Below are 14,767 nucleotides of genomic sequence, written 5' to 3' on the forward strand. Positions count from 1 at the left end.
TTATATAAATCCTTTTGGTAAAAACTCCACTCTAATTTGAATATATATATATATATATATATATATATATATATATATATATATATATATATATATATATATATATATATATATATCCCTATCTAATAAAAGAGTAATTATTTTGTCATGTGTCACAATGTTAGGCATTGTAATTAATATCATGACACTTGTCAATCTATTAACACATGTAATTAATATCATTACACTTGTCAATCTATTAATTCTCCATTTCAAATTTCAAAATTTAAATCACATTTTAATTACATTAAATTAATAATATTAGAATAAAAATAAAATAAAATTGATACAAATTATAATAAAAAAAATTTATACAAATTATAAGATGATATATTTTACGTATTTATTTGAATCAACGATTATAATTTTATATATAACTAAAAAATATATTTTAATTAATAAGTTATTTAAAATTATTAATTAATAGTTTTGAGTTTTTATTTAGAAACTTAATTAATTTTCTAACAGTGGTTCCCACGGGTTATAAACTAGTATATATATATATATATATATATATATATATATATATATATATATATATATATATATATATATATATATATGTGTGTGTGTGTGTGTGTGTGTGTGTGTGTGTTAGAATTTTGGACGTTACACTACTAAAGAATCAGGCGGTCGTTAACCGATGGTGAGAAGATCCATGTACATTTTTTTTTAATTATTTTGCTTCATGCTTTGTAAAATCTACTTTTTATATTACTCGTTCATCTTAATTTTTTAAATACAAATTAAGAAAGTGTGTAACAACTAAAAGTCAAATGTAGACATTCCAAAATACATATATGAAAATTAACCATGATATTTACTATGGATATATTTTATGTGATTTTATTCTTAATTTTAATGTTGAATATTTGAAATTTTATATCTAAAACTTTGAATGTTTTTTGTGAATATAAAGAGTATAATATAAAGTTTATTTAATTAATATTATTTATCAATAGCTCATTCAGAACAATTTTTTTATTCTAAAAATATTATCGTATAATACAAAACAAATATTAAAGAACATTCCAATTATATTAATATTATAAAAAAAAAAAGCTAATAATATTTATTTAGTAATATAAAACTAAAAACAACGTTCAAAAAAGTTTGGACTATAATAGGATAATATAAATATACCGGTTAATAGATTTTTTATTGTTTGTTAGTTCGATTAATACCTAAAAATATAAGTAAAAACATAAAAAAAATGGAAAAAAATATAAAAATGTACAAATCATAAAACTGAGCATAGATTTATGTTTAGGAGAAACCAAATTTGAAAAAAAAAATTGTATCATTAAAATTAATCCATGATTCAATTTTAATTTTTAATTCTGCATCATTATGATCCATGATTCAATTTTAATGATTCAATTTTTTTTTCCCCAATTTTTTTTCTCCCGGATATAGATCTTATGATTTGTATTTTTTTTAGATTTTTTTTCAATTTTTTTAAGGTGTCCTCTCTCTCTCTCTCTCTCTCTCTCTCTCTCTCTCTATATATATATATATATATATATATATATATATATATATATATATATATATATATATATATATATATATATATATACACACGGTGGGTTATTGTACGAACCCAAAAAAATGTGAGAACTTACAAACTATCCATCAGTAGTTCAAAACTACGCATCGACAGTCATATAGGCTACAGATGTATATGAATCAGCAGTCCTATGGACTGCGGACATATGCATCACCCATCAACATGACTGCAAGTGCATATATGCATGCATATATATGAATATTTTTCAAAAAAGAAAAAAAAAATCCATCAAATCTTTTTTTAAGACTAGATATGACTTAAACACTACATTTCATTAATATTTATGCTCCCTCCCACCCTCTCTCTCTCATATATATATATATATATATATATATATATATATATATATATATATATATATATATATATATATATATATATATATATATATATATATAGAGAGAGAGAGAGAGAGAGAGAAAGAGAGAGGTGGGTTGAATTGAGAAAATAAAAAAGGTTGAGAATGAGAGAATCATTCTCAGCCACTCATTTAATCTAAGCATAAAAGACACAGTGGCAAACTTGTAAATATCGTAATAACCTTCAATCTCAAATACGTAACTATAGAGAATTCGATAACTGTTCGTTCATCATCAAAATTTTTCCTCCAACCTTCAATAATCATCCAGATTTCTTCAACTAAACCGAAATTTCTTCGTTGTTCATGAAATTGGAATCGGAGTTCTGAACTCGCAATCACAGTCGACATTAAGGGACTTAGAATCGATACTCACAGGTTCCCAATTGGATTTTCGGAAATCAAAATCAAATTAAGAAATCGATCAGAGATAGGATGTCGCATCTAAAGTCGAAATCGAAAGTATATGATGATTTGGAATTAATAACTTGATGTTTTAAACATTTTTAAAACAGTTAACTTGTTTGCACTCCAACTGTTTGATGAAATGCATAAACTAAATTACCACGTTTATATTCACATATGAATATGTTTTCTCACCTGAATCAGTATATATATGATTATTAAAAACACAAAACAAATATGCAAGTTTGTATGTTATTCATATGTGAATAACATATAAAAATTATATATATTTATCAAAATACCTTCAATATTCATAAAATGAATATACCTTGTCATATTCATATGTGAATATAATGTATAATATTCATAAGTGAATATATTATCTAATATTCACAAGTGAATATATTCTGTATTATTCACATGTGATACCATGTAAAACTATGTAATATTCACATATGAAATATCATTTAATACTCATAAGTGAATATACCATCTAATATTCACAAGTGAATATACTATGTTAATATTCACAAGTGAATTCAGCGTCCAATATTAAAATATGAATATACTATGTTTATTATATGCTATATTCATATATGAATGATACTTAAATTGTAAAAAAAAAAAAATCATACTTTTTATTCATAAGTGAATAACGAATGTACTGTAATAAAACCTGATGCATTGTTATTCATTTATGAATAACAATAGCTGAAAATATAATATATATATATATATATATATATATATATATATATATATATATATATATATATTATCTTAGAACTATACCAATATGGATGTTTATTTGTAGAGAATAAAAAATCATGAATTTTAGTATATTTAAAATCATTTTTTGATAAAAATAGCTTATAAAAATTTTAAAAAAATGAAAAAAATTATGTTTTTGTATACATTAAGGTAATGATTAGTATAGTTTAAAGAAATATGTTATGTTGGAAAACACATGTGCATTCGTTTCGCATTTCCGCCGGTACGTTGGAGCCTTTTGCGGCAAAAATAAATGATTGGCTGAGAATGATTCCCCCATTCTCAACCTTTTTTCTCAATTGAACCCTCCCTTATATATATATATATATATATATATATATATATATATATATATATATATATATATATATATATATATATATATATATATATATATATATATATATATATATATATATATATATATAACAATTGTTCCAAATCTTACTATCTACGTTTCCCATACTAAAATTTGATTTGATAGTATAAAATTTAGCGGATCCGTCACATTGCAGCTAGCCAGCTAACATGTAACAACAAAAAATTAAAAAAGTTATAATTTTCATGTAATTTACACAAGGTTACAAAGATGTAGCCTATGATAAATAAATAAAAAATTTGATCTTTACCTCTTGGACTGTAAACTAAATTGAGTATGCTAATGTTGGCTGTTAGAACTCAGATAAAAGTGTTCAGATTTGCAGGCGGGCAGGCAGGCAGGCTTCCTTTGTATGTTAAGCTGTTTCTGAATTCCAAATGATTCAGTTGAATGAAAAAAGGCCACCTATACTATAGTTGAAGAATGGGAAAAAAGAATGAAGAAATTTGATCCAGGGCCAGGCTGAGCGCTAGTGGTTGGTCATTCTTCTAATCTTCTGTAGAAGAGAACATAAGCAGCAGAAGTCTTGATTCTATCCTCATCGATTGGGGAGACATGGCTATCATCAAAGTCATACCATCTATCCCCATCATGCTACATTAAGATAAATGAAAAATAAAAAAACTATATATGAGGACGAGTGTTTCTTTTTAAACACGTAAATGCCTTCCTTATCCAGTTATCCTCATCATCAAAAATAGCCTAGCAAATCCATAACCGGATGGGACCAAACCGGAGAAGTGATCGAGGGCTATTTTTATGAAGATGATGATAAGGAGGGGCATTTAAGTGCAAGAGATCTTGACAAGAAATTGCAATTTTTTGTTTTTGTGAAAATAGTGATCTGCTTACACGGATGAAGGCGGTATAATGGCCACCTCCCATGCTTCCATAGTGATTACTAATTGCATAAAGCATATAACGATGACTTGATCGTCCATTACTGTATGCAACAAATGTTGACAAATCAAGATCGTGGATAGGGAAATCAACGTATGTTTCCAACTTATTCTTCAAGAATCTGCTGTATGAGAATCTCTTCAAATGAATTACTAGGATCTCTGGCAGTCTCCATAGGTCTAGCTTCTTACTAGCTTGTCGGTGTTTTTTGCACCCAGGACAGTACCTATAACAACACATCATTAGATTTATCACTTAACAAACTTGCTGCCTGCTTTGCTTTTTTTTTTTTTTCTTTCTTTGTGAACAAGACAAAATTTGCAATCTTTTTGTCCCACCCACAAAGGACTCAATCTCTCATTTGTGCAAAAACGTATTCTCGTCATCCAAAACATTCTAAACCCGTGTAACAAAACACAGTCTAAGAAGGCTGCCTTTGTTACACAAGACTGAAAGAGCTTTCTAGGACTGGCTATTTTTTTATAATTAGTATAAAAGATGAGAGGGTTTTATAAATTAGGCACTTACCACATGTCTTCGGGTCCAAGTGGCTCTTCCTTAAGGAATGCTTCTAAGCATTTATACAAAGAAATAGACTCTTGAGGCCGTTTGCTAAACAAAGCAGGCTTATAGATTTCAGCAGGTGATCTAAGAAGCCGTTGATCATATTCTTCAACCATCTTATTCTTATCAGACCAACACACAACAATGTTTACTCGACCGGTCAACTCGCTTGAATTTAACAACTCATCCATAACAATCTCACAGCCTTTCACATTTCCATTATCATCACTCAAATAAAACTTTATTTCATAATCAGAGCACGACTCATTCTTTGTTTCTTCATCTTCATCTTCGGTTGGCATGTTGCCATTATTCTCTGTGGAAGAATTCTTGGCCTTTATTGTGAAAGCCTTGAGTACTTTGAAATATAAATCACGGATATCGTGTCCTTTTACAATTTCACCACAAGCTACAAGAGGAAGCCCAAAAGCCTGTCTGTATGTATATACAAGTCAAAAAATGAAGATATGACCAAAGACAAACGGGCACTTTCGTGAATTTTATTTAGGACTATATGCAAGGAAAAAATATTAACAGCTTTGATTTTTTTTTGTTGGTTGCAGCATCGTACTTTCATTTCTTTCTACTACAGCATTATACTTTCACGTTTTCTCTTATTATAGCATTGTACATTGAAAAAACTATAGCATCAAACAAAAACGGGTGCTGTCACAAAGTTTAAGGTAAATTCCAGAAATAGCAACGTACTTTTTTTGTTTTGTATATTTAGCATCTGACTTTCTATTACAGCATTGTACTTTCAGATTTTTTTTTCTTACTAAAGCATTGTACTTTAAGAAAGAAAGCTACCCAACTATAGCTTCAAAAAAACTGGGAATTCAACTTTCAAGTTTTATGGCTAATTGCAAAAAATAGCAACATACTTTCATATAATTGTCTGTTACAGCATCCAACTTTCAATTTTTACTATTACAGTATAGTGCTTTCCCTTTCTTTTTCATTTTTCTTATTATTAGCATTTTGCTTTCAACTTTTTATTATTTAGACATCATACTTTGCAAAATATGCCCAGCTATATAGCATTCAAACTGTTTTGTATTTGGATGCCATTACTACTATTGGGTACATTTTTCAGAGTACAAGGTTCTTCTAATAAGAAGAAATGAGTGTATGATACTATAATAAGCATATCAATAAAAGTATGCTGTTATTTCTTGCAGTTAACCCGAAAATTTTCAACTTCATCCGGGACAAGGTTTTCCATAAGCAGTTTTATTAAAAATGCTAATGATAATGCAAAATAACTTGCAGTGGGAAAAAAGTCTTTGTAATTCGAAGGATCCCAACCAAATTGAACAAAGGCAAAGAAACAAAGAAGAATGTTGCAATACGAAGAAATGGAAGTAGAATGGTATAATAAAGTTTAAACTTTAATAAGTGATTATATCAAAAACAGAAAAGAAACATTGAACTTACTTTTCTATTTGCTGATGAACGAAAACAATCTGAGAAAATTTGTGATAATCTTTTTGTAACTTATAAGCAACAAGTCGGTCATCATCCCTAATTAAGGATAATGAATCAGCGGGGTCCCCTAGAAAGCGTATAATATGATTGTTGTATACCTGTAGATGATGTTAAAATGTTAGAAACAGAAGAACATGGATTGGATGGAAGAGAGGGAGGGAATGTAGAAGTAGAACACACCTCAGCCACCATGAGGGTTTGATGATTCCCTAAAGAACACTTGTTTCTCAAATCATTAACAAGATCTTCAAACTTTCCCTGCTTGGGAACACTAACAGTTACAGGATTTGGCTGAGCACTACCATCGGTGGACACAAGTGTCAAAGTCATTGTCCTCAGTGATGTTGATGGTAAGGGTAATGACAGATACATGAACGGATCAAATGTGACAGACACCTTTCTGCAAACTGGGCATACCAGTGTTGACCGATATTGACCCTGCCATGCCCATTATTATAACAAAATTCAACTCATATGCGTTGCTTAATTGCTTTCCATATTCTTTCACGAGCACTACTTTAAATAAAGTTTGGACCTTATGATTATAATTCAGGACTCCTGCTTCCATGTCTTTCTATTATAGGCATACCACTTGCTTTCTTATTAAGGAAGGGGAAGGGCAAGGGAAGGTTACTTTGAAAAAATCTAGGCAGCATTTAAAAGGAGAGGTACTTACTTGGCATACATCAACAATGATAGAGTCGTTGCGAGCGAGATGATTCTGCCAGTATTCATCAGCTATATCTTCATCTCGTCTACCATCACCATCCTTGGCTTCAACATAAGGTTTGCATTTAACACGATTTAGATCTTCGTGAAGTCCATCTAATAGAAAAGCAAGGAGCTCCTGCATTACAAAATCACCATACAGACTTTAATCATATTCATATAACCTCCCTCTGGTGGGAATGGAAGTTGTTTGTTATTACAGCTGGACTGGAGGGATTGAGGAGAAGAGATAAAGACTACAAACTTGAGAATCGTGCTGATTGAAGCCACTAAATTGAGGAGCAAAATGAGCAAGCTTGGACTTGAATGTTCGTGGTGGTACAGCTGTTGCCCCAGGAGCCCATAATGTCTTTAGTAAATCTCCAAACGCCATTGCAATCTCACCCTGTCATGTCATCATAGCCATAAAAAATCAATAATCTTCTACTTGCTTGTTTGAAATAGAAATGAAGAAAACCAATCATGTAGGTAGCATGCGTTTGGTTAGTCATGTCTTTTGCACTTGCTACACTTTTTTGGCTTGGGTGGGAAAAAAATTGCGATTTTACTCCCCATTCATCTGTTATGTCTTGACAGAAAACATCATCAAGAAAATAGGCCTAGAAAGCATGAAAGAAAAAAAAAGAGAGAGAGAGAGAGAGAGAGAGAGAGAGAGAGAGAGAGAGAGACTAGTAGTAGTAGTAGTAAGTGGTAACATAAACATACATTCATGCCCAATGGATTATCGTGGTTTATTTCTTTCCTGTGATCTCCAAGGAAGTAATCAACAAGCTTTGGGGTATGAGCAAGACACTGGAGAGAACTATTCATAAAACAAGTGTTACCCAAGTTCTGTAAACCGGTTAACCCCAACGAACCCTTCTCACTACGCATGCTCATACAACCGTTCATCTTTAATGAACCTTTAATCACATTCACATCATCTTTTTTCATATCTTTGTTTTTAATCAAATCTGACAACCCATAAACTTGCAGCTCCAACAGAATCTGCATGGGGTGGGGTTATTACATATCATGTTATTAGGACCACTCTTAGTAGCATATCAAATACGGAAATCTCAACAAAAAAATTTCATTCAATTTCGGGATCAAATTTTTGGAGATTGTATTTTTCATTATTTTACACAATGCTAGTGTATATAATGGATCCGATTGATTATACAGCATCTGAATGCATATATTGCAATATACGAAACTTTACATGCTGTGACTGAGATTGAAAGGTTTCATGTTTTATAAAGTTCAAAAAGAGCTGTGATAAGCATTCAAATACAACTTACATCTTGCTCAGGCTGTCTTGGAAAGTCTTTGGTGTTCTTGCTGTTGTCGTTTAGAAGAAAATTAGCTGTTTGTCCAGAAAAATCCCAAATGTATAACTGCACAAAAAGTTCCAAATTTCTCATAATTGCTACAAACTCCTGCTGAACCAAAAAAATAAAAAAGATACAGTTACTTACTACTTCAGACTCTATGCTAAAAATCTTGCAGGCTCTTCGAAAACACTCGACAGCGTTATCCTGTAAATAACACCAATAAAGAAAAGTGGATTCCTTGAATTTGATGAGAATTCAAAATATTCAAATAATCAGCAGATGATACATGGAGCAAGTAATTGACATGTTCTTATTCAAAGATTTCAGGTTTTTTTTATGCAATGATCAATAATGTCTTCACATAGTTATTAAACTTACTTTCAGCTAATAGTGTGTGTGGGTACTAGAAACTTCTAAGCAAGAACACACTATAAACTCAACTTTAAGTACATAAGGTTTAAAAAAAAAAAAAAAAAAAAAAAAAAAAAATGAAACTGTTTCTGGTGATCCTTATGTACTCAACTTCAAGTACATAAGGTAATTTTGTATGGATAAAGTGTTGTATACATAAATTCTGTTTCTTTTCTACACTTAATAAATCGTCTTAATGAAACTAAATGACCATTTAACCCTTGCATTCCAACAAATTTTTTTTAACATTATTAATCAACTTTAACATGAGAGGAGTTTGGATGAAAAAAGGGGCAAATACATAAAGGATTGATGATATGCACCTTTTTGCTTATTCTTACTCCCAATGTGTTGGTGTCTTGCAAAATAGAAAGCTTGAGTTGTAAAGGGTATACATCAGTCATATCATCTTCGGACGCCTTCGCTGTGCCTTTGGACTCACTATGCCTACAATGCCACTACTAACAGATCAACAAATTCATTTTGTTCCTAAATTGCCATTCTCAATCATACCTTACACCTTGCATACACACACACACGAAAACAGCACAACTTACAAACCTTGGCATATATACAAAGCAACTACGTTGAGCTACTGTTTCTTTTATACTTAATATGGGTGTTTCTTTTTGCAATAATGCAGAGAGAATGACTTAATTTTCTCTTAAATATACTTTATCCAGACAGCAGTTTATCCAATCAGTACTTAGTGAGGAAAAGAAGAAGCATGGTTACAGACTTACTGAAACAAAACTCTAAATCAAAACAAGGATTAAATCATGTATGATGTTTAAGTAAAGTGATTGTGAATTCGCTTAAAAAAGCATGTTAAACTAGATCTAACCGTTAACTCTGATTACTTTCCAACTAGTTATCTACTATTAACTAAAAGTAGCAAATATACAATCACCTAGATTGACATTCATAAACAAAACCACAACACAAGCCTGGTCAAAATGACAAATTATTGATTGTAGTGACGCTCTCACACTCAAATGAAAATATGATGATCCGTGATATTTCTGTAAAGTTAGTAGAAAACACATACCATTTAAGTGCCTCAAGCCACATATCCGCAGAAACCAATGCATAGTTTCGTCCAGATACTCCATTTATGTCTCTATCTTCCCCTCCGTTATTCTCAGAAACATAATTATCATCATCTTCTTCTTCTTTTTTAATAAGGTTAAATGCAAGATCTGATTTAAAAATGCTATTGAGTATCTTCATTGGACCAGCATACAAAGACGATGCCGGCAACGCATCGTACAAAACCCCTCTTTTCTTCTTCGTTCCCCCATCTGGATCACCACACCCACCTTCAGCTTCTTTCCACCACCTACAGCAGATAAAATAAAATCGTTATCGGGCTGTTTTATTATCACATTTTGGTTCGATTTAGAAATGAATAGACCTAAAAGGGACCAAGTATAGACGGTGGTTGTCGGAGATGGAGAAGGAGCATTGTTGTTGAGAAGTGTCGGATGTATCTTCAGATGAAGAGGGGGAAACTTCCATTTTTAGAGAGGGAGAGAGAGTTTGTTCAGATTCAAAAATGGCGGAGGATGAGATTTTGCATGAGATTGAATTGAAAATTGTCAGAGAGAGAATGACGGAGTTGCAGAGAAAAATGAGTCCCTTCTCGTTGTTGCAGACACCAGACAGGAAGAGACCACAGATGCGAACCGATGCAATCGGGTCTCAATGTTTCTTTTTTATTCTAAAAACAATCTTTTTCACAATAAATAAAATAAAATAAATCTAACTTATTCCAAACATAGGTCACGATATATTTGATATGGGTTATTGTTAAAATAGCCCTTACATTTAGACTTTTCTAAAAGTCGTTTGTCGTTTTTTTTTTTTTTTAAAAAAACAAAGATATAAAAAATATTTAGTGTAAAGATTTATGTTTTTTTTAAACGACAAATCTAATATACTCATAAACTACACTTTAAATCCACTTATGCTCTAAAATACATTTTAAATTCACATATGTTCGCGACGGGACTTGAACCTTCAACCTCAATGAGGGAGTACAACACCGGATACCGCTGGGTTAGAATAGGGATGATAGTGGGTCCAAACCCGGAACCGGTTAACGGGATTTTTTAGAACCGGAAACCGGATCGGTATATAGGAACCGGTTCCGGTACGGTACCGGGTAAAGTGGGTCTAGAACCAGAAAACCCGGAAACATGAGAACCGGAAAAACCGGAATGTTTTGGTAATTACTTACCACTTAGTGGGTAAACTTTGAAAATTTTCAATTTTGATATCTCGAATTCGGAGGACTGTAAATAATTGAATTTTTAAAGCAAAAATGACAAAAATATAGTCTAAACTCATGTACAAACTATAAACTACAAGTTGAAAAAAAACCACATATGAATCCAACTTCAAACGAATTAGATATCCATGTTTTAAAACTTTCACCGAATACAAAAAAAAATGAAAACCTAAAAACTTCCAGCTTTAATATATAGACTTTCAGGGGTTGTAAGTCAATGAATATAAAACTAAAAATGTCAAATTTATAGTCTAAAATCATGTACAAACTCTAAACTACATGTTGGAAAAAACCGCATGTCAATCTGAGTTGAAACTAATGAGATATGCATATTTTAAATGTTTCACAAAAACTGGTTCTGACCCTAAAAGTGGTTTCGGTTCCTAACACTGGTTCCGGTTTTTAGACCCGGTTTACCCAGATCCAATGGACCCAAACCCGGATTACCCCGGAACCCGAATAAAGCCAATTTTAAACCCGAAACCGGAACCAATTTTATATATTCCGGTTCTAACGGTTTCGGTTCCGGTCCGATTCCAGTTCCGATCCGGGTTTCCAGTTCTAAATCTCATCCCTAGGCTAGAAGCCCTTTGGTGTGTAAGGATTTATGTAGACGAAGAAAATTAAAGTTTTCTTAAAACAATATGAGAATTTTTAAAAATAATTATTTTAGATAATGATTATTTTGATTTGATTATTTTATTTATAAAATGTAAAGCAAACTATTTTTATCAAAACAAATTTGCCTAATAATTTAATTCAACTCCTTGATTGCTTAGTCAAAGTATTAGACACTAGTTGTTGCACGTTTCCACAGTAGGTTTTAATACGTTCTTTCTTTTCGAAATTGTTTCATGTTCACATGTATATGCCTTGAACAATACATATGTTCAACACATGGAATATCTTTGCTATTGGTGGTAAATTAAAACTCATCTTATGCACCATGATTAGAACACGACAAATGTCTTTGCTATTGATGGTATAAATCATCTTAGTGCGTGATGATTAGATTACTACAACACCAAACCTACATCATAAAGATGTGGTGTTATTTGTTACCTTCAATATTTGGTGTCTATAGGTATCATATAGGATTTTTTTAATTTTTGCTTTTTCTTTACCTATGAACAGGTGACATTTATTTTATTTATAATAATAATAATAATAATAATAATAATAATAATAAAACTTTTCTTTAACCATAAGATTGAAAAGTAAATAAATAAAAACTAAAAGTAAGATCATATCCGAAATTTAGGTTGGAAACATTTTGGATGGAAGAATTGAGAGCATTTGAGTTGTATCTTGAGTGGTGGGAAGACATTTAAATTTGAGAACTGATTAGAAGAGGAAATATGTAAAGATTGGTATTTTGTAGTTGTAAAATAATGGAATGTTGGTGTGTGTGTGTATATATATATATATATATATATATATATATATATATATATATATATATATATATATATATATATATATATATATATATATATATATATATATTAGTTTATAACCCGTGAGAACCACGGTTATAAAATTAATTAAAATTTCATATTAAAATATCAAAACTATTAATCAATTATTTTAAATAAATTATTATTTAAGATATATTTTTTAGTTATATAAAACTATAATCATTGATTTAAATAAATACATGAAGTTATACCACCTTATAATTTGTATTAGTTTTATTTTATTTGTTAATCTAATGTTATTAATTTAATTCAATTAAAGTGAAATTAAAATTTAGTGTAATTAGATGGGAAATTTAAAATTTGAAATGGATAATTAATATATTGACAAATGACATTATATGAGACATATAATATTAATGAGGGGTTCTAATATAATGACACTTGTCAATAGAAGAATAAACATATTCATTTATTAGAATAGGGATATATATATATATATATATATATATATATATATATATATATATATATATATATATATATACTAGTTTATAACCCGTGGAAACCACGGTTATAAACTTAATTAAACTTTAATAGTGAGAGCTCAAAATTATTAATAAATAATTTTAAATAAATTATTAATTAAGATATATTTTTTTAGTTATATAAAATTATATATATTGTATCACAATAATCAACATATATAATCTTTCAATTATCACATCTATATATGGTATGAAAGTGTAGAAATCACTCATCCTTCTAACCCTAATTATTGATGTCTTCACATTCATCTTATTCTCGTTCCTCTCCTCCTTCTAACCCTAATTACCATGGCAACCATTCAATCTTTCACAATTCTCACAGTTTGCTTTTTCTTTGTCACCTACAAACTATGGGTATTGGATGATCGAATATTTCCTGATAACCAACAATCTGTTTGATTAAATTGATATGAAAATTCTATAACCTGATCAGAATATAATAATAGAGAATGCTACCATTCAAAACCCTAGCTACACTCGATGGGTCTCCAATAATACCTACATTCAAATAATTATTATCTCCATAACATCTTAAGCATCATTTCAACATGTACAAGGGAATACTTCTTGTGACTTGTGGTTGTCCCTTGAAGTGCCTATGCACCCACCAATGCCTCTAGAAAGTACACACTCAAGGAAAAACTTCCAAAAATATAGATGAAAGGCGATGAAACCCCCTATTATACCTAATATGCGCTCAAGAATATTACATTGCTCTCGCCAACATCGGGGAACCAATAAAAGACAATGACCTTATAATGCTTGGCATCTTCGGGTTAAGAGAAGATTACAATGGCCTTAACTTTAATCTTCTTGCCCGACATCCTCTTGTTATCTTTAATGAGATACATGGCCTTCTTTGTGATCATGATTTTTTTAACCACAAGTCTCAAACTTTCGCCCTGTTTTAACTCAACCATGGGCCTTTCTGTTACACCCCCGACTGCCGACGGAAATGTTGAGGTGTGCAACGTAAATCAATGATCACAGTTATTGAACATACATTGAAAAGTACAAATATAATATTCTATTATTACCGAAATAGAAAATACATTGACGATAATTATTGCTAAATCACTACACATGCCTAACAATCTGGTGTTTACAAATGTATAATAAAAATATTGGAGAGTCTTTTGTGAGAGCACTTCCGACCTGCTAAATAATTTGAAAATACATGCATTAAGATACACTAACAAAAATTGTTGGTGAATTCTACAAGTTTTGACACAAAGTACTTTTATAACCAAAATTGTTTTATAAAATTTTATCTGGTGAACCAGCTTTTATAAATACATATTTTTCTATCAAATGTACAAAAATACATAATTTTTTATATCAAATTTTTACGGTTCTCATGACCAAAATGCATTTTTATATAAAGATTTTGAATACCAAAGCATAAAAAATAAGACACAATACTATTTGTGAAAACATAAAATAACCAACTTTACTCTTGAAGCTTCGTACAAACAATTTTATATTTTATATGTAAAACTCAAAGATTTTGAGTTTATAGAACTTGCAAGGTTGTGTTATAGTGGTTATTAAGTGTTATCATACTTAACTTTAGAATCGATACTTAAA

The 14,767-nt window shown here is 30.2% G+C and overlaps 1 protein-coding gene across 1 annotated transcript; it reads right to left on the reverse strand.

Moving 5' to 3' along the window:
- Window positions 1-3,599: 3,599 nt before the first annotated feature.
- On the reverse strand, window positions 3,600-10,633 carry UBP8 (ubiquitin-specific protease 8). Its single transcript, XM_078979591.1, has 13 exons — window positions 10,342-10,633; window positions 9,976-10,266; window positions 9,251-9,374; window positions 8,661-8,720; window positions 8,484-8,579; window positions 7,909-8,190; window positions 7,448-7,588; window positions 7,151-7,321; window positions 6,655-6,912; window positions 6,424-6,572; window positions 4,951-5,421; window positions 4,375-4,648; window positions 3,600-4,116 (listed from the first exon to the last, which is right to left on the reverse strand). The coding sequence occupies exons 1-13, from the start codon at window positions 10,443-10,445 to the stop codon at window positions 4,003-4,005; spliced, it is 2,535 nt and encodes an 844-aa protein (XP_078835717.1). The 5' UTR covers window positions 10,446-10,633; the 3' UTR covers window positions 3,600-4,002.
- Window positions 10,634-14,767: the final 4,134 nt, after the last annotated feature.

This window comes from Lactuca saligna, chromosome 2, assembly GCF_052625555.1.
Source record: "Lactuca saligna cultivar CGN05327 chromosome 2, ASM5262555v1, whole genome shotgun sequence".
NCBI classification, from domain to species: Eukaryota; Viridiplantae; Streptophyta; class Magnoliopsida; order Asterales; family Asteraceae; genus Lactuca; species Lactuca saligna.